This window comes from Athene noctua, chromosome 1 (genome assembly GCF_965140245.1).
Source record: "Athene noctua chromosome 1, bAthNoc1.hap1.1, whole genome shotgun sequence".
Classification (NCBI taxonomy): domain Eukaryota; kingdom Metazoa; phylum Chordata; class Aves; order Strigiformes; family Strigidae; genus Athene; species Athene noctua.
The window spans coordinates 111151723-111178062 of NC_134037.1; the positions used below are offsets into that span (position 1 = coordinate 111151723).

Consider the following 26340-nt stretch of genomic DNA (forward strand, 5'->3'; position numbering starts at 1 on the left):
ACTGTTTATAGAGAAGACACAGACTGTACTTCACCTCCTGCTGCCCTGGCCCTTAGGCTGTAAGATGCATCTACAATCTGTGTCATGAGCACTGGTGTCCTTTGTCTTTTTGGAAATCTGTGCCCCAGAAATAATGGATTTCATTAAGGGATAGTTTGCCTCATAAGAAGTTTGAACAAACATTGTATGAATATGTCTTTTGTCTTGCTGGCTCTTGGGGATGCATGTAGGCTGCAAATACAACAAGGACACTGCCAACGCTTCGGTCCTGAATGTATAATTAATATGTGTGCGTCAAAGATTTTGAAAATGTCAGCATTAGGCTTATTGTGCAGTCACTGCTGAAACACCATTTGTAAAAATACCTGGTTGCCTCATTCCCTTCAGCTGTGTTTCCTTTGAAGAATGGTATATTTTGCCATTATTATTTGTGTGATTTGCTTTCGAATGTTGCCAGGGGAATATTTTGTACCTGAATTATTCTGTATTCTTATACTATTGCTTTCCTTTAAATTCTCTCTGGTTGCAGAGTCAGGCAGAGAATACCTTGATCTTAGGAGCCAGGCTGGCAGTGGTTCATGTGGAATCACAGATTCAAGCTGATAACACGGTGCTGACTATTATGTATAAGGTGCTGACACCCTTGCTTCCCCATTAGTTACAGAAGAAGACAGCTGGGTTCACTGAGGGACGGGAGTTTGTTGGAGGTTAAGACATAAGCAAGGAAAACTTGGGAGTTTTGGTCTCTTGTAAAGTTTTTGTCCTTATTTATTCACATAAGGTGTACTGTTTTAATGAGTTTTTTTTTCCAAGATTGACTTAGTTTAAACCAGTCCTTCCCGGGAGGGAAGAAATCTGCTGTGAGATTTGGAAGTACTGCAGGTGTCTTTCTCACCATTTCAAACCAGTTTCTTAGGAAATCTGAACTGATGTACAAATTAGGAAGCAACTCTGTGGAAGTGTACACTGAAATGGTAGTGGGGAGACTGCAGTGTGTGTCTGTATATATATATATATATACACACTATGGAGATAAATGACAGTTTTATTGAACTGTAAGAAATATTTAATTGATGTGAATGCAATGCTGGTGCTGCTGAAAGCTTCCTGTGTCTGTCTTTTTTCTAACTGGTTCCTGTGTCAGTAGCTGTGAGGGTCTGTGTTAGAAGGAGCATATTGCAGATATTCCTACAGGAGGAGCTGAAACTTTAAATCACCTCACAGAAGTAAAGCTCTTGAATAAAGCACACCAGTGTACCAGTTCCACACAAAATGTAAAGCTCATTCCATTGTGATTGGGAGGCTGAATGGAAAGTGTTATTAATAAAAAGATAATATGCTCTAAAACTGCTCAAAAGCATGCTTGTTCAGAAGCTGCTTAGCCATAATTTCCATGTTTAGCTTATAGCACTTCAAAGAATCATTAGGAAGACTTCCAAGAAATTAGATCAGCTCTATCTTTAGAAACAGACATTTCTTAAATGTTTGATATCCCTCAGACTGTTGGGGAAAACGACAATTTGGCAGAAAATCCCAGCTAGAACATTTCAGGTGATTTGGCAGGAACAGAAAGTAGGGAGGAGTATGACAAAGAAGCTAAATAAGGACTGAGGGATGTTAGATTTCTAGCACTGCGTTAGCTTGGGCAACCCTGGACACATCCTTAATTTCCAGGAATACGATGAGGAGAAGATTGTCTTCTTTCCTCCCATTTGATCCTTAGGAAGACATCCAATTGCAATTTCACCATTTGTGAGGTCTTACTTTTTCTGTGTGGACTTAAAAGAGGCTGAAGTCCCAGCTTTTTACATCTTCCCAAAGTTAGCTATCCTTCCTTGTTCTGAAAAGTGTGGGCAAAACATTCTTGAGAGTCAGCGCACGTGGTGTGGGGGTTAACAGAGCTGTAACCCAATTCCAAATGCTCAGTATCTTCTGTGTGGGAGGGAGGAAGGGCAAAGGGCTCCACAGGATCACAGAATCATCTGGGTTGGAAAAGACCTTGAAGATCATCCGGTCCAACCATTCACCTCACACTGACAGTTCCCAACTACACCAGATCCCTCAGTGCTATGTCAACCCAGCTCTTAAACACCTCCAGGGACGGGGACTCCACCACTTCCCCGGGCAGCCCATTCCAACACCCAACAACCCCTTCTGGAAAGAAATAGTTCCAAATAGGTTTGGTGAAGGATATGCCATCAAAGCAGCTACAATTATAGAAGCCAGCTGTGGGCAGGAGTTCCTTGAACTTTGGATGAACAGATTGTGCCTACCAGAAGCAAAAGGCGAAGTCTCCAGAGGTGCTGTATTTTTACTTGCCACTTAAATACACACAACATGAACTAAGAATCCTTGCTGTGCTTTGTCTGGCCCCCATGAAGCCATCTACCCCTCCCTGAAGGATATGTTATCTGAAAATCAGATGTCTGCACACATTAGTGAAAGACAGAGAATCGGTCATTTTTACTTACTGAAGTTTACACATTAATGCAGTGCTAAAATATTTGGGTTGGGAGCAGTGTAGAGAACTGCATTATTGTAAAATTGTTTCATTTGATGGAAAATTACTATTTGTTTTCCAATGAGAAGTGATGAGCCTGTGGAGGATTGTTCTTTTTTAACTTCACAGAAATGCAAGTACGAAACAGTCTTGAAAGCTCTGTTCTAGTTGGTAGTTGGGGCTTACTCTTTTTTATACATTTTTTTTAGTTAGTAAGTAAATGTGAATTTAAATTTTAATAGTGATATAGTCATGGGAATGTGACAGCAAGAGCAAGCAGAAACCTGATGTAATTGAAGATGAGTGATTTATGTAGCAAATAATTAGACATTCTGTTAGCTTAACAGTATGGTCAAGGTATATCACATAGATAAAACACAAGCATGTGTAACAAAGTGATTCACTGGAGCTTACTGTAGGCTGATGCTTATTATCACCAGCCCGCCTAGGTTTTGCTATGCAGTGTAGAAGGTGGAAAAGGATTAGCTCTAAGGCTAAAGCCTGTCTGGGAAAATAATGCTTTAAGAAACAAATTCTAATTCTCTTGATTTCTGCTCCCTTGGTGAAGCTGAGGCCAGCTGTTTGGAGTCCCATGTAGACTAAATGTTCTGTGGGTTCACCTACCACGTGGCTGGAGTCGCCTGGAAGTAGACTCCACATGAGCCAGGCCAGAGCAGACCAGCTCTGGTCTTTTAAGGTCTATATTCTCTACTAAACCTGTCCTTTTCTTTAAAGATTTCATTCTAACTTCTGTGAGAGGAACCTGGTAAAAATGGCAAGTATTAATAGCAATCTGTACAGCCTTCTGATAGAGGAAGGTTGTATGGAAATATAAAAGGAATGTAAATGTGTCTAGTGGTTAGGAATGTTTCCTTGGCTTCCTGTCTTCATAAGTTTATTTTTTTTACATTAGAAAGTCTAAATTTGTAGACAGTCTTAAGTGGTAGTGAGCAGGAAGGAGGAGTGAGAGGAGTTTACTTGAGTTTACTTGAGGTCCCTAGGACCTAAATTTTCAGTCATAAGTAGCAGCACCATTTGCCTTGTCACTGATAGCAAGACTAGGCCCTGTGTCCTTTTAACAGGGCAACACATTCAGAAAATAAAACCAATTTTCTTACGGTACCATTGTGCTCAGCTTCAAAATTATTTTCTTGCTGATGACTTTCACCTGAACATGGACTGAGGAATTTTATCATGTTGAAAGAGAAAAATGTGGCTTACTTGGAAGCCTAGGTATGGATGTGACTTTCCTGAGGAAGAAAGCAAAAAAGTCTACAGATTTAAGTTACCTCAGAAGGTGATATTCTGTTGCAACAAGTCAAAATTCAGGTCCAGATGATTGTACTTTTTTTATTTAAACTGGTTTATTTACCTATTCCAGTCTTGCTGACTTGCTGGATTATTATGAACTAGACTGGTGATCATCAGTTTTTTGTCTGCTATCAAAGTGGGATTCCCTTTCAGACCTCGGGAGTGAGAACCTTTGTTCTGTCTGGCTCCTTCAGCAGCTCTGATCTCGGTGGCAGCCAAAGCAGCTGGGGATCCTCTCACTCACTGCTGCAGTAAAAAGAGCAGTAAAAAGAAGTTGTCTCATAGTCATACCACTCTGCTGTATTTCTACCAGTTGTGGCTTCTTGTCTAGTAATTTCTTTTTGCATTGTTCTGTCTCTCTCTCACACTCCTTTCAGATTTTCTTTCTAAAATGTCTCTGGGCGTCAGGTTTCCCATCAAAGAAGAAAAAGGAAAGGAGAGTTCTTGGCAACATTTTGTACTCAGAGGCCTGTTTGTTTCCTGTTATTCCTGAACTTTCTTCCCATCCTGCTATGAAGAAACAGCGACTGCCCATGCAAGCTCAACATATGTATCCCTACACATTACCACATATATATTAATTGGTCGCATTTACACCCAGATCTCTTTTTTCTTTCTTCTTATACCCATCTAACAAGCCTAGACTGTAGTGCTCTGACGTGGTCCCACATTACTTTGTTAAAAACAGAGTGAGACTTTAATGCCTGTATTGCTCTTCTGCTCTGTAGCATTAACTCTGTCTGCTACCATTCTCCTTCCAAAATAGGGTTGTTTTGCTGATGGCTGTTCTGTTCATCTGAAAAAGGGGGTTTTGGTGACAGTGTGTGCAGAGTACCTGTGACAGATTTTGTACGTGTATATATTCTGCATGGTTGCCTTTAATAACACCTTTGAATCTCAACCTTTATTACTACCTATTAAGTAACTTCCTGCACGGCAATTCTGTCACTGTAACTGGGTTTGGTTAACATGCTTATATTTCTCCAAATAATCTCATTCCACCTAAGTATGTCTTTTATCCCAAATAGTAAGTATTCCTTTGTGAAGTGAACTAACAATGCATCATTTGTAACAGAGCAGTTAATGGGAACCTGAATGTAATAAGGGTTAGTGACCTGAAACTTCCCCATTCCATAAGTACCTTGGTCTCAAGCAGGTTCAGCTATAATTATTTTAGCTAGGGAGAGAGACAAATCAGTTCCATCAGAGGCAAAACATTACAAGTTATGAAATGGGATCTGTACGTACAGGCATGCTGTGATCATGTCACTGCATGGGGGATTGAGTACAGAGGAGATTAACGTTCAATCTTGGTTAATAATCCCTATCTTTATGATAAAAAGAAAAAAAAATAATGATTATGAGCCTTTCTAAAATGATGGCATGAAGACAGCTGCCTGAGTCTGGCTAATGGAAACCTCAAGTATCTGTATGAGCGAGTAACAATATTTAGGCAGAATTCAGAGTTGTTACTGAAGGGAGGGAGCTGCAGAATTTTCTCAAAATCAGCTTTCTGAGATCTTCAATTCAAAGATAATGTTTTTGCTTTCCCTCCAAACAGAAGAGGATACAATACACCTAAAAGATAACATTTCTGTGCAGTGAGGACCCTAAGGATAGGTGATGTAAGCAAACAGTTTGTCCTCATGGAGGCTATACCAACATAACTGCAGATGTATTTTCATATTTTTAGCTCTGTATTTCCCTCTGTAAATATGCCCCAGATATTCTGGGAAGAACCAGTCTTCTGTTAGGATCAAGAAAAAAATAAGTAAGCCAAACCAACAAACTGCACAGAAAACCCAGGGTGATGTGATTAGGCTCAAATACTGACCACACTGAAATAAAACCCAAGATTCAACGATCCTGGGGAATGGGGAAAACTACAGCCCAGAAGCTTTTATGTTATCCTATTTCTACCAGATTTAACTGAGATGGAATATGCTTGGTCCTACCTTTCAAGGAACTGTTCATCTGGATTCAAATTTCACAGGTTGGTCCAAAGAAGCAAACCAAAAAAAAGTTTATTTGTTATGCCTTTGGTGCCATTTCTTATCTGTGACTCTGAAATATTTGATCAGTATTCACCTTTGAGTGGTTTTTGAATTTATGTAAAACTTGTATCCTTCAGAGAGCAAGCTGATGTTCCCCAAAGGGGAAATTTGAAATAGGGGTTTTTTTTGTCCACCTGGTACAGCATTTCCCATCTGCCTGAAACTGACTGTTTTTAAAAAAAGCCTTTTATGAGTTGCATTCACAGCTCAGCTGACACTCAACTCTGCAGGACATAACTTGTACTTCCCAATTGTCATACGTCTAAGGAACTTTTTTCGAGCTGTGCTGCTGGGGTCAAATATGACTAAAAAAGAGACAAATAAGAAGTGATTTCCACCAGTCCTCAAGTAACAATTTTTCTAATATCCAAGCCATTAAAACCTTTCATAGCAGCCATATTTTCATTCCTATGAAGAAATCTACCTTACAAACACAGACTTATCTGATGAGGATTTGGATTCCATGTGAGGAAGTTGCTGCGATACATTAAGCAACAAAGTCATGGCAAACTTGCCAGCACTATTTTTGCTGCTCCTGTATAATTGCCTTCAGGAATACTCTTTCATGGCCATCCACCACTGTGTCTGTGTTTGCAGTGAATATGTCTACACAGTGCTGTGGACTGGTATCTGTGTTGTACAGGTGCCAACTGAAGTAGTGGATGCACAGTCAGGATACCCCACTTTGATCTGTGCAAAAATACTGGTGAGATGTTGTCACCTCCAGCATTATACTAAGTCACTGCAATAACATATGCTTCTGGTGTTTCAGTATCAGCTTCTACCAAAGTCAAAGGGAGTTGTTTCATTGATTTCAGGGATCAAACAGAAAAAAAAAAAAAGAAAAAAAAAGAGGGGGCAAGGGAATGAGATTGTCTGTGGGATTTTTTCCATCTCACTGATGTGTGACATTTCCATCTTCAGTTTTGATTAAATTTCCCTTAATTAGCCCATTAAGCTAAAACCACCAAAGCTAGTGATTGAAATGTTGGTTAACTGATGATCTTGTTTCAGTGGAATTTGAAAGACATCATATTTCTAAATTAATAGTGGCATTAAACTGAGAAGAGAAAAAGATGAACTATTTGTTGCAGAAATGCTGGTCTCAAGAGAAGGTTTGTACTGAAACTGCATTCATGTTAGAAAAAAAAATCAGATTAACAGGCAACCAGAGCAGCACTGATGGTCCTAACAGTGTTTAGCATTCACATGATTTTTGTATTTTGGAGGCATTTCTGTAATTATTTTTGTCCCTGGTGAACTTCAGGAAACTTCTCAAGTGTTCTGGTCCCAGTGCTCCTGCAGGTGAAATCAGCATGGCTGTCTCTTAACTTGAAGGAACTGTAAATAAAAGCAAAAAACAACTTATTGCATTCTTATATGGGCACGTTCAATGGCACTCCCTTCAATGACAGAATTACTGGTTTGTATCATGTCTTCCTGTGCTTAGGGGCTGAACATTTGGTAATTCTCAATTACCAAATTATGCGAATTGTCTGAAGAGACATGACAGGAACAGTACCTTAGAGGATAACACCTTGGGGCCTGAGGCTTAGGTACTGCGAAATTGCCAGAAGCTATTTTCAGAAGTATTTAGTTGCCTGGAGGTACAAAGAAGGTGTGTAGCAGTCTTTGCAGAAGTGTCTGTCTCTTCTTTTATGCAACCAGAGCTAAAGTCTGCTGAAGTGGAGGGAAAAGCTGACATGAAAGAACTGCTTATTTGTCTTTCCAAATTTATTTCCCAGACTCAGTTTAGCATGTTACAAACATAAATACACATTGAAATGTCCACATCTTCAACTGACATTTAGTGTGTGCCCCCAGGAAACAGGCTGAAGATGAAATGCATCAGAGACTCAGTTCCAGTGCTCCCTTCAGCGCAGCACCTTTCATGTGTTCATGTGTGCAGGGCATTGGTTTTCAGACACAGGCAACTGAAAGACATGTAGCTGAATCTGTTTCCACCTTACCTCTTCCTGGAGGTTTGAGCAGCACACAACAGGGAGGGAGAAACTTAGGCTGAGCTACAGCCTGTAGTTTACAGCCCAAGGTTGCCTGGTTCTCCATAACATACCAGACCTGTGGTGGTTTGGGACCTGGTTCACATACAGTTCAGCCATCTCTGCTGCTGGAACAGTAACTTACAGGAAAGAGTAGATCAGAGCCCACTTTGTCTGTCCAACAGCTTTTGTTTAAGGCTCACAAGACATGTCTCCGACTAAACAGTTTATGTTTATGCTAGAGCTTTGAAGTGGTGTGGGATGTCAGCTGTGGAGCAGATGGGGGGAAGAGGCAGGGGAAGGACAGCTGATGTAGCTGGAAACCAGTTTAATATCCAAGGATTTTACATTCCTTCCAGTTCTCTTCCTAGATATACCCACAGTGGATTTCAGGTATACCAACCAAGAACTGTGAGGCTTCTGGCAACGTCAGGCTGCAGTTGCACTTCATATGGATTGGGAAGGCAAAAAATGCACTTTTATGATCTTCAGATTTGGTTGGATGGAGCTGCCACCTCTTGAGCTTGCCTTTTGAGCTGCCACCTTTTGAGCTTGCATTTAACAAGGAAAATGATGTCTTGCTGTTTGGAGTTTCCTATGATGCTAGGGATGCTCTTCCTTCACCATATTGACTGTTCATTGTGTCAATCGCCTGCTCTGTCATAGCAGTTGCTCATGTCTTTAGAACGTAAAAAGCCCATTTTAGAGAGAAAAGTCTCTCTGTATGTCCAATGCATATCTCCAAGGAGTGAGAATTTTTAGTATTGAAGCATCATTGTTTTGCTTTACCAGAAATAAAGAAAGGGGAACATAGTAGCTATATCAACTCTTCTCTGTTGTGAGGTCTGTTGTTTACAGGCTGCCGGGAGTTTTTTCTGTCTGAAGTTTCCACTTTGGTTGGGTCAGCTCCCTGACTGTATCTTAGCCAGAACACCAGTTGCAGAAGACAACACTTCCATCTAGATATCCTCAAAAGGCACAGATATCCCTGGGGTCTGTTTTAGCTTATGCCAAACCTCACTGTCATCTCTGGTGGTGGAAGCTGTGCTGTATTTGAGAACAATGTGGAAGTTGGTTACCTTTATTGACAGAGTCAGGGGGCTGAAACAGTCAAAACCATCATTCAAACACGAAAATATGCTGTCCCAAAGTAAATATACATATAAGTGGAGAAGCTTCACTTGAATTTTGTGAGGTTGGTTTGTTGGTAAAGGAGAGGTAGATTTTTAAAACACTAGGAGGCAACAAAACTAATGGAAGAATACTGATAGCAAACAAAAAGCTGAAAGAAAATATTTTGGACCTGGTGCTAAAAGACAAGAGTCTGTGAGAAGAAAAAAATTCTGCTGGTGTTTAGGTTTTTGCTGCAGTGAAGGGACAGGATTTCCACAGCCTTTCTGATTAAATAAGGCTGTTCCTCAAAAATAACTTGTTGTCATCAGTTTCTCATCTAAACTGGAACACCTGCAATAATTCACATTTTGGCTAAATGCTTATATCTATAAGATAGAGCAGGAACCACCAGCAATAGATCTACATTAAAGAGACCCATGAATGGCTTAACTTCTGCTGGTGCAAAACATCAAGATGCAACAGAGAATGAGGTTTAAATAATACTTCATATTCTGTTGCAGTTTGTTCTACAGCATATGATAGTTTCATGTTTTTGTAGTCTTGATGCAACCTCTCAGCATCTGACTTCTGGGCCATGGTCGGCTGCTTTTAGAAATTGTTCTCCTTCCTAAGCAGAGTATTATGATTTTACGTGACAGATATGCATTGGGAGAGCATGAACTTGCTAAGCTAAGAGAAAATCTAAATCCATGAGTGCACTAAATTAATGTATGGTCAATATTCTATCAGATTTGAAGTATTTGGTTATGGGTTATTTTTGCTCTTCCTGTTGACTTGTAATACCACTGAGGGTGAACCTACAGCAATCTTTCTTCTGGTAATATAGGAGTGGCAGAACTTCCCGGCAAAAGCCAGCTGAGAGTGTGGAAGTGATTTAAAGCAAACCTGCTCAGCTTCTACAAGGAGATAATGAGTTCCGCTCTTCCTATGGAATACCCAGTGTCAGTTCCTCTCTTTTGTGACTGCCAGGACTGTTAGATATCCTTTGCTTCCTAGAGGGTGGATCAACACCAAATACTTTCTAAATTGGTTTCAGCCTTTGATTGCCAGTTCCTTTTAGAAACTCAAAATGACTTCAGGAGCCCCAGCCTACTTATTTTTCTTAACGCTTTAGGGTGTAAATCACTTGTGAGAATAAAATCACTTAGGTGTCTGATTTTTTTCTGTGACAGAAACCAGGGGACTTTATTTTCTGTCCACACACACACACATATACTTGCACCTGCTTCACGTTATATGCCTCTGGAGGGAAGAGGGGCTGTATTCTTTTCTTCTATCTACCTATATTCATATACAGCTCCCCTCCTCAGATCATCTTTACTTGTTAGGGGTGAGGATGCTTTGTCTGTCAATTTAAAATTTTTATGTGTGAAAATAAAAGCTTTTTTGCCCCATTCTAAAACTGCTTTAATTACAAAGAGCTTTGAGTTTCATCTCTTTAACAGAATTTAATCCCTGTTCTTCCAATCTATGCAGGTTTTGGTTTGAGATCATAGCTTCATGGGAAGAAGGATCTGATGCCATTATTGCTTTTGACAATGTCTCCCTTAGTCTGGACTGTTATTTAACAGGTAAGTTTTCCTTTTATCTGCAAGTGACTTGTCTTTTATTTGCCATGTAATTGAAATTTGGAAAGGGTTTGAAACTGTGGGGAAGGGATTGAGTGTTGTTATCTTCAAAAGACTCTTGAAATGTAAAGGTATATTTCAGAAATAACTGTGCTTAGATGGAGGAGACTGTTCAGATGCATACCTTATTAGTAGAGCCTACTAGTGAATGGGTTCTGAGTTTGGCAGATAATGGGTAGTAAGGCATATGGTGTGGGAGAGTCAACTTCCAACTGAGACAGTAGCATCACCTATCCACCCAGGCTGATACAGAAGCCAATCTGTGATTACAGAGTTCCACATGACCTGGTTTGCTGTGTGACAGTTATCAAAATGAATGGCAGTTGGACTCTGGCTAGGAAAAGACAGGCATCCTGTGATTGACACTAACTTTGCAATAACATTGGGCACAATACTCCAGTTAAATTAGAACAAGGTTATTTTATTTGGACTGACATGCGTTTAAGTCTGAATCAGAAACTAGGATCTTCACTCTCTCCTAGTCTTGGGAAAAATTTGGATTCTGATCCAGACTTTGTGATTGACTGGCCTTTAGAATATGCCCAGTCTATACCTCTGCTGCCAGATTTCACCCTATTTAGATTTTTATTGAACGTTTGTGTCTGGCTCATCTTTCATAATCTCATGCATAGTGAATTGCTTAATTTGTAAATGTGTTCAATGATCTGTCACTCTATACCATCAACTTACATGAAGACTGGAGGATTTCTGCTCTGAACACATGAAATTCCTACCTTGGGTTGAATAGCAGAATATAAGTATGTTCTTTCATTTCCTAGGCTTGAAGCTACAACTTCTGTAGCCCTGCTCAGACTGAAAAACCTCTAAGCCACTGCCTCATCCAGCAGCAGTCAGAATGTTTCATCTGCTTTGTGTTATGTTAATCTGCATTGGATGGAATATGAGTCTTTCCAATAATACCCCTTGGTTTCTGTGAATGAGTACAATGTACCTCAGGTTCCAGTATTCTAAAGAGATCTTAAAATTAGGCTGTAATTAAAAAGATTGCATATACTTTTACTGGCTGAAAGAGAAACTTTCTAACAGTTGCTGAAGATTGTATTCTGTATTTCTGCTTTGTGCCCTCATTTACTTTCTGTTTTGCCCACCACTCATTCTTGTTTATTCTTCTTCTGACACAGTTCCCACAACAGCAATGGAAAAGTCAATCTGCCCTTTCCTTTTAACAGTGTTATATCCTGTGACTGCAGGCTCTTATTCTCAGCAGATGAGCCTGCAGCCCTTAATTTAGCTTCAGTTTTGGATTACGTACTGACTAAACCACCCTCAATGGTAAACCAATCTGTGACTTCTTGTCTTCTAGTCAGTGGAGAGAAGATACCTCGAGGTACCACTCCAGACTCAAGCAATTTGCTCACCAGTAGAGGTGGACAGAAGAAGTTTGGATGGGAACAAAAGCTTCTGGGAAATCTCCAGCTCAACACTGCCCCCATTTCTGGTCCAGCAGGTAACTGTCTGGTCTGAGAAGCATTTTCATACGGCAGAGATTTCCAACTAGTACAGATTTCAGTTAGATGTAGCTAAATGTAGTATGATTCCTTTTTTTTTTTAATTTTTCCAAAGCCTTTGTTCAGAGCTTTTCCCAAGTCCCTTACAGACAAAACAAAACAAAACAAAACAAGCTCTAGAAAGCAATTACCTTTAGCTGTTAACTGTAACCTGGATTTCTACTCCAAGCTGGTGAAAGAAAGAGAGAGCCTTCTCTTAAAGTAAAAAGTGCTTTTAAACTGCAAGATAAGTTGGTTTGGTGTCGTGATCATATAAAAATAGGCAGGAATCAAAGCAAATTGACCAAATTGTCTGAGTTCAGCGTGTGGTAACCTGAACACCCATCTCTAGTTAATATAGGTTTGGTCTGAAATAACATAGCTTTGCTTTTTCAGTAATATTTTCATTGCCTGTTTGAAAGAGTACTGCGCTGGATTTTGTTTTAAGAATATGATTTTTAGTTAGTTAGAAATGTCAGCCTTGTATGGTCAATGTTATTTTGTTCCCCCCTGTCCCCCATCTCCTCTTTTCAGCTTAACTCTAGTGGCATAGGCCAAATAGATGCAGGAGTTCACTTCCCTTCCCCTCACATCACTGTCTCCCAGATGTTTGTCTCTTCCCTCTCCCAGGCTTGCCCACACATTTGCAGTATCTGTTTTGGGTTCTATGTGTGCCATTTCAATCTGCTTCCTTCCTTCTTCTTTGCCAGCGTCTCTTCCTGATTTGAGTTAGATGACCACAACCTCCAGCCTACCTGGGGGAGCTGGGCTGACCATGGAAATGAGGGGTGACTACAGGAAAGATGAGCACTAGCTATAACTGACACCCTCAGCACTGTGTGCAGTTGTTTCTCCCCACGTAGGGCTAGCTAGTTACCTGCCAATTTGAAATACCACCCCTCTTAAGGTAGAGAACAGGAGCATGATTGGTATATTTCTCCTTTACTTTGTCAGTAAGCCCAGGGATTTGTTCCTGCTGCCTCCTCCTCTACCACTCCTCCATTTTAGAAAGACTTCTTTGAGTCTGTTCTATTCTAGGTTATGTTTCACTTTGCTACCTTCAGTGCAATGTTGAAATACGTGAACTAGTGGTGTTAACTCTGATACCAACAACAATCTGGTTAGTGTGGTCAAAAGCTCCACAGAGCCTTCAAAATCTGCCTGAAAAGCTGGATATATTAACCCACTCTGTGTTGTCACAGCAGGGCAGCTGCTGGTACCTAAACTTCCTTGTGAAGTGAGCTCTGGCAGTGGGGGCTGGTGATACAGTCTGCAACGTAGGCCAAGAGTTGCTATCAAGTGGAATGTATTGATATTTTATGTACTGAGCATCATACAGCAAGAAAAGTGCAGGAGCACTGACAGGAGTCTCAAGAGAATAAGACAGAGGGAATGAACCCATATGAGAGGATGCTGGGCAGCGCTCACCCATGCCTTAGCTGTAAAGGTTGTGTCTAGCTCTGTTGCAGATGTCATGTGTTAGCTTGGACTGGTCACAAAGGTATAATTTCCAAAAAGATCCTTATGTCCTCTTTGAAGATCCTTTGAAGTGTTTCCTTCGATACCTGTATCTCCATTTCCTGCCTGCAAAGTGGAGCCAGATTTTACTGTTAAGTACTTTTAGTATTGCTCTTCAGTCAGTGATCTTGTGGTAGGTTCCATACACAGGTGTAGATTATGGACTTCTGGCTGACTTTCCGTAGGAATGTCAGTGCTTCGGTGGTGATGTAGTTCCATCAGGCAGCTGTACATTTCCTTCCAGGGTACCTACTGTTTTAGTAACACTAAAACCGTTAGGTATCAGGTTCAGATTGAAGAACAGCCTGCAGTTTGGATGCAAAGTTAATGTAAAGTGGGTGTATGGGTGTTAGGCTAGAAATCTCGTGGCTGTAGGTTTCTTTGAGAATTTTGTTACTTCCACTTCTCACTAGACCTGAAATGATGGGACATGTAGCTCTTCTGCCCCCTGCCCTATCGGAGGAATGCAATTTAAAGAAATGCTTGGATAGTAGAAATAACGGTAGTCAGATTGCATGGGGGTAGAAGAGAAGGTTACCAAGGAACTTTGAGCAATTAAAATAATTTGTTATGACCTTGGGATGAAAATTCAAGACAATTCCTGTGGTATCTAAGCCAGTTTGCCTAATTCCTGGGCTTGATCCTTGATCCTGTTCATGTTCTGTCTAAAACTGTCTCTAGCCCTTGAGGTTTGAAATCACTCCTACAGCAATTTTCTCCCCTTTGGGAGGGAGCAGGAGGGCAGAAATCAGAGAAGTTAAGCTGCAGCTTCTTGCAGTGGAAAGTCATTGCATTTCTGAGGGTCTCCACAGCACTGAATCACCTTTTTCCTTTGTGTTACTGAATCCCTGCTCTCAGTACACACTGCAGATGCTTATTTGGTCCCTGGGCTATGCATTTTACCCAGCTTTAATCTTGTTTCTTTCTGCATCCTGTAATGCATTTAAGAAACCTCAGGCTGAGTCTGTCAAGGCCTTTATTTTGATGGCACTGTTGTGCGAGTAAACCAATGGCATCAGCGCCACCCTGAAGTCCCAAAGACTGCATTGACCAGTACGAGCTCAGCCAAAAGTAATTACAGCTAGTGTGATCTTTGGCTTGTGTGATGGATCACATGCTATAATATTATCTTCTTAAGAAATCATATTAAAACAAAGACCTGTGTTCCTATAGCTGAGGAGACAACAGGATAATAAAATGCCCTCCCCAAGTCCCCAAGCCAGCTCAGCCTACACAGCAGGAAGTACAATCTGAAAGACAGGTACCAATTTGTTAATATGACACTAAATCCAAAGAAGGTCTATTGCTTTCAAGGGTATGGGCCTCGATTTGCTCCTTTGTAACTGAGAACAACCTCTTACATGCACCTGCTGTTTTTGCCTGTGCTTGGAAATCCGTTTTCAGCAGAAGCGATAGTGATCACCACCAACCTCCCTGTCCTTTCTGTTCTACAGGCCCTGTACCCCGTCAGTTACTTCTTCAGCCTTGCCATTGCTTGTCGTAGCTTGGCCTGCCTCCAGGATATGTACACTGAAGGTTCAAAACACACAATGCAGCCACACTGTGGAAGATCCTAGAGCTTCCAGAAATCTGTCAACCCATGTCACGTGTCACACATGGGATGATGAATGCGCCATGTAGAATAAGACCCCAAATTGCTACAGCTAATGTGGTGGTGTTGCTTTCTCAGCTTTCTTGATCATGACCAGGACCAACACAGAAAAATTCCTGTAGGTTTCAAGTCACAGAGTTGCTTGCCGTGCAAGGTGGCCATTAGACAGGTGATCACAGAGCAATGCAAATGCTTTCCGTTTCAATTAATTAATGACATGTTATTTGCTGAAGTGCCAGCTTCTTGCTGAAAGGTTGCAGGTGAAACTTGATTCTAGAAGAAGCCTGCAAAAAAGTTGTAAGAAAGCCTGCATATACCAGACGTTTGAAACAGCTTCAGTAGAACTAGGATTTTTGATTGAAATGGTTAAGTTTGTACCAAAGCCTATGTGCTCTTTGTTTTGATGCAAACCAAGCTTACTTTGGCTTTGTTTTTAAATTTATTAGGTCTTAGTTTAAGTAAAACTGAAAGCTGCTCAAACCATAGCATCTCTCTACAGAGAGTTTAACTACCAATTAAAAAGCCAATTTATATCAAACCAATGCAATTTCCTTTTATAGACAAGGCTAAAATATGGGAAATTCAGGCATATAAAGATACAGTGAGCAATAATGAGGAACTCTAGGTAAACAAATTATTATCATGGAAACTGGAGGAGACAAAATAGGATTCTCAGTAGGCAAAAGGAGATAACAAGACACAGAGCAATCAAGCTTTAATTAAAGATTTCTGGTGCTTCTGAATAGGCTGTAAATACCACGAGGACAGCCTCTCTTTTGATGTTTCAGCTTCTCATATGTCCCACTGACAACTTACTCATGTCAGGGGACACAGTACAAAAATGGTGTGTTGTGAAATGTACAAAAAGATTAACCTTTCTTCCCCTCGAATCTTGCATTGTTTTGTCCCATCTGATCTGCGTATCCACCAGTCATTGTGTGACCATGGTTTCTTGCATGGAAAGTGGCATCTAATAATTTTCTCATCCAGACTGGATTACTGTTTTCCTTCAGCTCCAGACTCTTCCCCACAACACTTAGTGGTTGCACAGATTTTGTCTTATGCATCAGGGAGAGTCCTCTTACGAGTACGTACATGTCTGTTTCTCGGAAGAACTCTGAGTCACATTAGTTAATCAGATGAAGGAGCTGAAAGGAACAGCGGGACGAGTATTAAGTAAAAGAAAATTACATTTGGTTGCTCTCTGTGTGCAATTATACTAACCGAACTGTTGGCATAATGCAATAAACGTATCTGCACAATTGTATTTTTGTATTAAGCATCAGTTAACACAGTGAATAACAGTTCGGTGCCCTTCCCCCAACAAAAGTAGCATCCTGAATAGTGATAGAAAATGTTCAGAGATGGATGGTGGGATCTCAGATTATGCAGGCATGAATTTCGTTATTGCAGTGTTTACACTTGCTTTCTCTGTAGCATTGAAAATAGCAAAGGTGCAGTACTGAAAATCAACATACAAACAGATCCCAACATAACAAAGTTGAATAGACATAACTGCTCTCCAGAGTTAACCATATAATTGAAATAAACAGGTCAATTCACACATTTTAGACCTAAATTTTAAAGCTGCCCACTCTTAAGAACAGAAGTTTAAATTGTACAGGAACTGCTATGAATCTCAGGTAAGGTTTTGAAATAGTTTTGCCACCTCCACCCACCTTGGTCTTTCTTATCTAACATGCATTTCTACTATCCTTTGTAATCGTGGACAAACAAATTCCAACAAGTTATTAGCATGTCTCACTCAACACCCTTATGGAAGACTCCCACTATCTCCTTAAGTGAAACATAGAGGGGAAAAGAAATTCCTTTTCTTCATGCTGCTTTGTTAGTTTCTGGTTCAGAAGGTAGCAAGAAACAAGCAGTTCTCATTGCTGTTCAAAGTCAGCAATGCCCTTGCCCTGCTATACTGACCACAGATAATTTCCTGCAAGGATTCCCTGATAGTGTTCCTTTTATATGGACACTTAAGAAAAATCTAAAGCATGAATCTAGCTTTGAGTATTTTTTTGAAATGATACTCAGGATCAATCTGTTGTCATCACTGCAGGTACTGCTCTTGTTGAACTGAAAAACATGTCCAAGTCTTCCATTACCACCCTCATCTAGAAAATGAAGACAGAGGTAGAAATAGCTACTCCATAAATAGTTGAAAAGCCAGCCTCCTCTTAGTCTAGCTGTACCTGTATAAGATGGTCTGGTATTGCTGGCAAGGGTCACAAATTTCTATGATCATTTTATAACCCATCAATATAATTGTGTAGTCACATTTAACAGTCAGGGACTGTGATTGTGAGCACAACCTAGTTCTGCCATTTACTATCATCTTTCAAACACCCACCCCCCCACCCCCCCCTACACACCCATTAATCTCTGGCACATTTAACCCTGGAAAAGATAATAACCTCAAATTACTGCTCACAGGGCACTGTTAAACAGCAGAACCCAAAGCAAAATGGAAAGGTTTTTCCTTCCTTATATCACTGAACATGTTTCTTATATTTAGTTGTAGTATATTTTGCCTACAGACTTGCAACACAGACCAACTCTGGAATTACTGGTAATGCATAACGGAGATTGCTTATGTACCAAGTAAAAAAAAAGGTGTATCCCTCCACACATACCCACGCTCCCAGTGGCAGCCAAATTATAGTGAAGATTAAGATGGGCAGTTTCCTGTGCTTTCCCATATTGACCAAATAGTGTAAGGGAGCCTGTGAATGTTTTTACAAATAGAGAAAGCAAGAGTTCTGCTTGTTCCTGGTATCAAGTTTGATGACATCTGCCTTAGAGGAAGAAGTAAAATGAGCTCTCTGAGGGACAACTAACAGAAGTTAGCCTCTGGCCTCCTGAAGTTTAGACACTGAGGTTCTTATGCTCCTGAAGCAATAGACCTTATAGTCCTTATTAATGTCTTTTTTTACTCTACTGGATGTAGAAAAAACCTCTTGGCCTGAATAGAGGTTGTGGAAGCAAGTTCCACGAACTTCCTACACATTGTTTTAAAGCGCTTACGCATTTCACTAGTGCATTACTCTAGGATCCAAAAGAAGCCAAGTAGCATAGTGCTTGCTTCGTAATTTTCTCAAATCACAGTAAAGTTTTGGTTTGGAACAAGTTGAACCTCCGCTCAAACCAGCTGAATTTAACAAATGACACTTAATACATTTAGGCCCTTGAGGTATAGCTAAAATGCCTATGTCTGGTTTGTGATATGGAGTTTATGTTCTATATGCGCCAGTGAAATTGCTTTCTATGTTAGAGTACAAACGTGCTTTAGGCTTTGCTCCACTGTTTTCTCTTCATTGTGGCTGGCTGGTATCTGCAGCAGTGCCTGCAGCAGTGCTGCCTTGGGCTGCAAGTCGTATCAGAGCTTCAAATGATTTCATCATTTTAAGTCTTATGGGGTATTGTTCTTTTTGTTTTCCAAGAGCAGGACATCACTCCCCTTCGCTGTAGCTGAAATCCAGTGCCTTAATTGCTGTGCATTTTATGTATCTAGACAACCTGTATGAAAACCAGAATTTCTGCTGTGCAAAAGAAAATAAGCATGAGTGACTTGGTGTGTAAATATATCAGCAAATCTAATTTGGCAAGAAAAGTTGGGAAGAAGGAATTTTTTTAATCTGTTATAATAGAGCAAAAAATGGCATTTTTTTGCAAAATGCTTTTACTGGGACCTTAGCAATCTGTTGGTAAGATTGCGAAGGAGCTGGAAAGGACAGGTGTGTGGGTGAACAGGCAGAAGACCAAATGTTTCCTCTGCCACGTTTCTTGTGAAAATGGGGATTCCATCAAATGAACTGATATATACATTATTCACTGAAATGTAGTACCCCAATTGCGAATCTGTGTAATCTTCACTTCTTTTCTTTTTCCCCTGCCTCAAACAGGAATTTCCAGATTTTAAACACAGCATCTTGCAACTGCCAGTGACAGAATATATAGGAACCCTACATTTAACTACCTGTTAGTTTTCATTGGGGAAATGTTCACGTCTTTCTGGAAACCAGGCATCTGAAACTTGTGTGAAGTTGGGCAAAATTCCGAAATCTGCTAGTTTTGGGGAATATTTAGACTGGAGAGTCCTGCTTTTTTCCCCATTGTGTGAATGTGAGGTGCTGACAATGTTAGCCTGTTGCATGCTGCATAAGGAAGGAGAGGTACACCATGCAGGATGCGAGAGACCACAGTTGTGCACTGATGGAAAAAAAATCTATGCTTCTCAACCTAGCTGCTTAAGGATCTTCGATTAGGTACTGCTGCTTTAGTCTTTGGAGATCAAAATAATGCTTCAAATTGAATTACTGTAAACTGCTGTGGCATGCAGCAACCTGTAGAAATGCTCTCTCTGAGCTCATGAGACATGCTGCAGTCATTTCTAGAATCAGGAGAAAATGGATATTTTACAGGGAGTGAATGGTTATCCTTACTTAAAAAAAAAAAAAAAAAAGGAATGGTGGGTTATCTAAGATGGGCAGTATTCTTTTGTTACTGAGCTAGTGGTTTCAGATCTTGGGTTAGACTGAGGGTTGGCTTTGTGAAATATTTTAGAGAGCAGAGGGAGGGAAGCACAAGGGTTTTAGTCTGTATCCAGAATTGTAACTAAGACCCATTTGTCCTAATTATGCTGAAATGAGGGGCAACTTCTTCCCATGCCATATTCTGTCCCATTTAATTCAGTGACAAAACTGTTAACGTGTTTGCAAGTCAATGCAGCAGTGGCAGATTAGGAGATTGCGCAACACCTGGCCGTGTTTTACTAAAACCTTGCTGATTCAAATCAGATGCTGTCTCCCCACGGACTTCAATTGTTCCAGACCTGCAATGACACTTGTGTGTCCTGCAATGTTTTGGGCAAAGGCCACCACCCAGTTCTGCCACTTCTGAAATGTGTTTTCTCCCATTCCTGCCTACCATCTACCTGAATAGAGCAAGTAAAAATGTCTGCTACAACTGACTGTAGCAGCTGCAGAACCTGCTTTACGTTGTCTTGTATATACACAGTATTGATTACAACAGGACCGCTTCTGAAATCTAAGATAGTACCTCCTGTGCTGAGACATCTCCAGGTTCCTTACATCATACTCTGGCATAACATATCTGTGAGTTTTCATTCCTTGCACTCTCATGCTCTTAAAAGCCAGATTCACATTCACTAATCTTACTTCACCAGCATTGTTTGCTCTTGCCCTGATGCTGCCTCTGCACTGGAAATGAGCCCCCTTTAGTCTGTCCAAGAGGCAGAAAATACAGAAGTTGTTCTGGTTGCTTCAGTTCAGAGTCTGAAGGCATTAACGTTTGCAGCAGGACGTTTTTCTTCTGTTCCACCAGGGCATTGGGCTTTTAAGGAAACAGAGGGCCATTAAAAAGCATTTTGGAGTAACACGTAGTTCATTGATCCCCTGTTGCTAGAACCTGGTGGGAGTCAAGAGCTGCCAGTTTCAGGTCCAGCTGTGCTGTGTGTTACATGTGTGATAGTCTAGAGGTAATTTTGCCAAGGCCAGGTAAGCAAATGCCTAAGGAACAAGATTTATTTAAAGGGAAAAAATCAGAAATGTAAAGCTTAACCATAGCAGCAGTATGCACATGCTGTGGTCTGTCCTACATTTTATCACTTTCAGTTTTCCATTTTAATTCTCTCGTGTTTGGGGCCTATTGTCCCCTTGAAGGTCACCTGCTTCTACCTTTGGGAACATGTTTGATGTCTCACCAGAGACATCCAAATGGCTTCTTATTGTTCCAAACGAAGACACTTACCTGCCTGCTTTACTAAACATATGTTTCAGTGCAGGTGGCTTAGCCCTCCGGGATATTGCAATGTTAAATCACTGTGATAGCTGACACAATGAGTCTCTCATCTTCCATTTTGTGTGAGATTTTGCTTTGGTTTTGAGGTGGGTTTTTTGCAAGAACAAACCTAACTAACTTCTGGTGCAAGACTGTCGATATCAGAGCTACTGAAGCGTTTTGCTTTAGGAACTTTTAGATCTTGCTTTCTTAGGTGCTTTTCCCCTCTTACCTGTTGTTCTTGGGGTTTTGGGAGTACATTGGAGGCAGAGGAGGAGAGGGGAATGCTTCCATTTGCTATCTACTAATTTTAAGGCTTTATACCACTACCCATTGCAGAAGGATTGGAGAAATAAGTAAAATATGTATGTAAGTACCTATACAAAACAAGTAACAGCAGCAAAAAGAGGACCCTTGCGGGGGAGTTTTGAGGAGGGGTGGCATAGATTTTGCAGTGAGAAGATTATTCTCTCAGCAGTACTTAGAATGGGAAACTTTCTTAAAGTAGTAGTTTTGCATTGCTTCTTGGAATATCCAAGACTGTATTACAAAGGTTTTCTAGAAATACCATCCACTTTATTTCTTAAAGTCCTGCCAAATTATTTGATCCCTTTCATGCACTGAGATTTTTTGTAAGAAAGAATTAAGCTCAACTTCAGTATTAGTTTGTGAAAAGGTAATTCAGACCTTCCACCTGGCTAAACTAACATGTTTCCTTATATTTCTGGTGGGTGAATCACCCCCCACAACCCCCATAACAGTAGTGCTAGAACTGCTCGCCTCTCTCATTCAGACACATGCAGATCATAATTTCTAGACCGGATGTGCTTAGACAATAGCTTTGAATTCTAAGAAGCAGATCAAGCTCTATCTGAGCTAATTAGTATCACTGATGAAAGAGTCTGTATACGTTGTATTGCATTAGTAGAAGCTGGGTGGAAAAATGGTGCCCTTTGAGAAAGCCATACAGAGGGCTGGCTAGCCCAACATCATTTGTAGAAATAATGTTCTTTAGATGTATTTCAAGTCTTTTGTCTTTAATGGCAGTAGACTTAACTAATGGAGTTTATTATATTGTGTATATTAGCTTGTTAATAAGTATGAATGATAAATCATTGCACCAGGAAAGGTTAGTCCACTTCCTTACCATCTAGATCGTAGTTTTGATTACACATAAAATATTTCCTGATATACTAGCAAATACATTAGGGTGAGTTTTTCAAGAGCATTGTGGTCTTGCAGCTGCACTGGCCCTAGTAATGATTCTTTAAGGAAAACAACAGCATTTTCAGCACCATGTATTCAAATTTTAAAAATTAGATTTTTGAGGCACAAGTTAGAAAAGCCTTGTTCTAGAACTCTATTTGTACAGGGATAGTACTTCCAGTTGATGAAAATGGTCGTGATAGGGATGCATTGATTTACACCCGCAGATCTGGCCTAGAACACGAAGAGCTGAATGCTTGTTTTACAGGCCTCAGTTAGGTGTTTTGCCTTCTGAAGCTTGATTTGAATCTCTTGTGGGCAAATAATTATTCAAAATACAATTAGTTTGTTGTTATGTTTTAATCACTGAGATGATGTTGTATTTACAGGGTTTTTTTATCCAATTAACAGCTATTTTCCCATATAAAATAAATTCAATAATCAAATGTCTATAGAAACTGAAAGGGCTAAAATGCACCAATCTTGAAGTTATGAGCATGCACTTTTACACCCCAAAGAGCAGAGCCCAAAACCTGGGTGGTCTGTGTTGCATTTTACTCTGTGATCTTTGCCTTTTGAGCCTTAGAAAAAGCTATGTTCATAGCTGTGATAGCTTTCAGGAGATGTAGATGAAAAGTTGTCAAGTACTGAGATACACAGCACTATGAGTCTTTTAAAATAATTCTATGAGTATTTGTTCTGGCTAAAACTTCAGGGGCCACGTTCTTCTTTTGGTCCAACAGAGAATGAATAAAGAGCAGAACAGCTATGTGATCTTTGAATGTTCAGATCATGCTTTGTATATGTCTTCATTTCAGATCACTGGTTGTTCACAACATGTGGAGCCAGTGGACCCTATGGCCCCACACAGAGCCAGTGCAATGATGCCTACAGGAACTCCAACCTCAGTGTGATAGTGGGAGCTGAAGGGATTCTCCAAGGCATTCAGATCTGGAGAGTACCAGCAACCAACACATACAGGTAAAGGAACCATCTCTAATTGTCATGGTATATCTTTGCATTTGAAATTTCTCCAAGCTGCACATACATGCTAGGGCATATATGAAGTATTATATTTAGAAGTTTGGCCAGTTCTACATGGCTTTTACTTCTCCCTGATCCTGCGATTTCCAATCCTTCCAGTCTCAGATTTCTTGTCAAGGAAGAAACTTTTTGGAAAGAGAGAAGAGAGAGAAACAACCATCTGAGGCAGATATATCTTTAGTCTAAAAGGTTAGAGGTTGGGAGACAGGTTGGGAGAGCTCTGTAAGTAAGCGGAAATTGAGTGTTTTGACATCCCCAGGCCAAGGGACATGCATATCCCATAAGCCATCCATCAGAATGAGGTTTTCTCACTCTCTACCTGGTATAGAAGGCACAATCATATGTCAGCATTTCTTACGGGACAGCTTGCATCAAGCTATGCTCATCATCCTGACTGTTTAGAATCTACTCATGGTAAGTTGAACCTGTAAGCCTAGCTCACCGCTGTAGAATTGATTTTGAAAACCAGCCACCTACATTTTAGGCTCTGTGATACTGAGAGTTCTAATGCTTAAATCCCTCTGTGGAGTTATTTTCAAATGGAGATGATCAGATATGGTTCGATGACACTTCATCAGATTTCTCCAATCATTTTTTCTTTTTGCTCTTGCTAGGCAAAAAAGTACAATCAGAGTTTGGTTCACTGTATCTGAATGGTAACATCAAGCCAATACATGCATCAGTTTGCAAGCAAAACTGCCTGTTTGAATCAACGACTGCCTAGTGGTGGTTTTTTATGCAACATTCCCTATTGAAATCAATGATGATGTCAAGGATTTCAAAGCAGAACATTCCACTGAAGGCTTTGAACAAATTTCAGTTAAAACTTACTGTTACCTTCTTTTTTATTATTATTTTTATTGAAAAAGAATATTAATATTGAGGATAGATGTCAGTCTCTAACAGAAATCTACTGCAAAACAGTTTTGAGAAACTGGCTAGGCTAGGCTAGGCGCAAGTTCTGCCTGAGTGCCTATTACCACAGGGATTGATGGTAATGAAAAAAACATTAATGATATTTTACTCAGCTATCAAAAATGAGTTGCCTGAAGTGAATAAAATTTTTCAGGACTGGCATTCAGTAAATATGGTTATGAAGTATAGCCCAAAATAGAAGAGGCAATAAACTTACAACATTGTCATTTCTTTAATATCACAGCCCAAGAAGAGCCAGAATTCCAGTGCAACTCTAGGCTGATTTTTGCTACACAATACGAACCACAGGTCCTGCAGGGAGGACCTGTCTAGTTAAGTCCTACAAATGACCTAACAGACTTTTAGGTTCTGTATAGATAATAGATGGCTAATGTCATTGGTAACCTATATATAAATGGATGACATTCTCTTCTGCACCTCTTAAGGCTATAGTAGAGAATTCACAGCCTGGGGAAAGGAGGAGGCAATTGTGGGCTTAAATTAACTTGACATCTTCCTGATTCTGGGCTACTGAAGGGGCAGCAGAGTCCCCCAGTATAGCATAGCCCTAGGAAAATGTCAAGTTGTGATATCAATTCTAGGTCTTCCCAGAGTCTGGACACACTGCCTGTATTTAGCTCCCCCCTGCAGGCCTGCTGTAATGTGGATCCTGTAAGTTAGCCTGATAGCCATCTCCAGTATACCTGACCCAGAGATAAAATCCTCCAGCTGGCTGTTGGGCTCTTAAGAAAGCTGTTGCTGTGCTGTATCAGTGTGTTTTACACCATGTAATGTAAAGCAGTGATTTACATTACTGATAATTACATAGGGATATAGATTGTGTGAACACAAGGCAGAATATGTGTTGTTAAAATGCAAAGACAGAAAGCTCAACTTTGCACAGAAGTCTGCTCACACAAGCTAATCACACTCAGAAAACCCCATCATCTGTGAAGGTCTGGGTAGGCTGCCACACTCTGTAGGTACCTTCATTTGAAGACTGGAGTCCTACATGCTCCAATGCTGATACGGATTAAATCATCTGGTTTGCTTCCACAGGACTGCACATTGTCTAACAGTAAAGTTAGACAATAGAAAAGAATATTTTTCTTTTCAGATTTCCTTCTAAGTATTCAGAAGGTCTTGTCATCCCATATCTAAGCCTATGATCAAGTATGAGAGAAGTGAACTGTGATAAATTACACATTACATTATCTGAATTCTTGTCATTTTTAAAGCAAGAATCTTTGGTCCGTTTTGCTGAGTGCCCCATTTGTTGTCACTTCCACCGTCCTCTCTTTTCTCTGGTCCCTTCTTGTAAGATAACACAAGAACATGGGACAGTGGAATGCAAAAGGGGTCCTTCTAGGTTGCCAGGCTAGGCCCTGCATTTTCTCATATTCTCAAAACTAGTTCTGGTGTTTCCCATGACCTGTCTACCTAGAGGTGGATTTTTTTCTCCAGCCCTGGTTTGCACAGCCAGTCTGCTCATCCTGATCCTTCCTGAAAATGCAGTTTTCTTTTTCAGTTCCTACAAATATTATAGTAAAAGAAGAGGAGGAAGACAGTGGAAGGTGTTCCATGTTCTGTTTATATCTACTCGAGGTGGTCTGAATCTTTCTTCAGGGCCAATATGGTTGAATGGATTCCTCCTGTAAAAGAAAGTTGTGCCTATGGAAAGGGATCCTGCTAAAACTTGAAGTCAGAATAACCCATCTGTTTAAATAGTGATACCCTTTTTGAGTAGGGAATGACTGTCACCTAAATCTAGTGGTCTTCTTCTGCAGCCTTTGAATGAGACCAAAATGGGTTCTCCTGAACTTCCTTGACATCGTTCTTTGTATGCAAAATCTGTTCATACAGAGAAAAAATACGGCCCATAATTTCAGCTGATTAGCCCTGCCAGCTTGCTGTGCCTGATAGTGCACCTCATTAGCCATTACAAAATTCTACAGCAAATCAACTCAGTCTTCAGATCTGTGCAGCATCTGTTCAGGGTAGCCCAGTGCTGTGTCCATCCCTTTTTCTGCTGGCTTGAGTGCAGCCTTACTGCGGAATGATTGCTTTGGTTATCAGCAGTGGCATGAAGGTAACCATGT

General features: G+C 40.4%; 1 protein-coding gene across 1 annotated transcript in view; it reads left to right on the forward strand.

The window, feature by feature from the left end:
* ALK (ALK receptor tyrosine kinase) overlaps window positions 1-26340 on the forward strand; it is a 330970-nt gene that overhangs the window by 270885 nt on the left and 33745 nt on the right. Inside the window, exons 10-12 of the mRNA XM_074897345.1 lie at window positions 10476-10570; window positions 11952-12095; window positions 23101-23263. Of these exons, the coding sequence (XP_074753446.1) occupies window positions 10476-10570; window positions 11952-12095; window positions 23101-23263 (402 nt within the window). The remainder of the gene's footprint in view (window positions 1-10475; window positions 10571-11951; window positions 12096-23100; window positions 23264-26340) is intronic.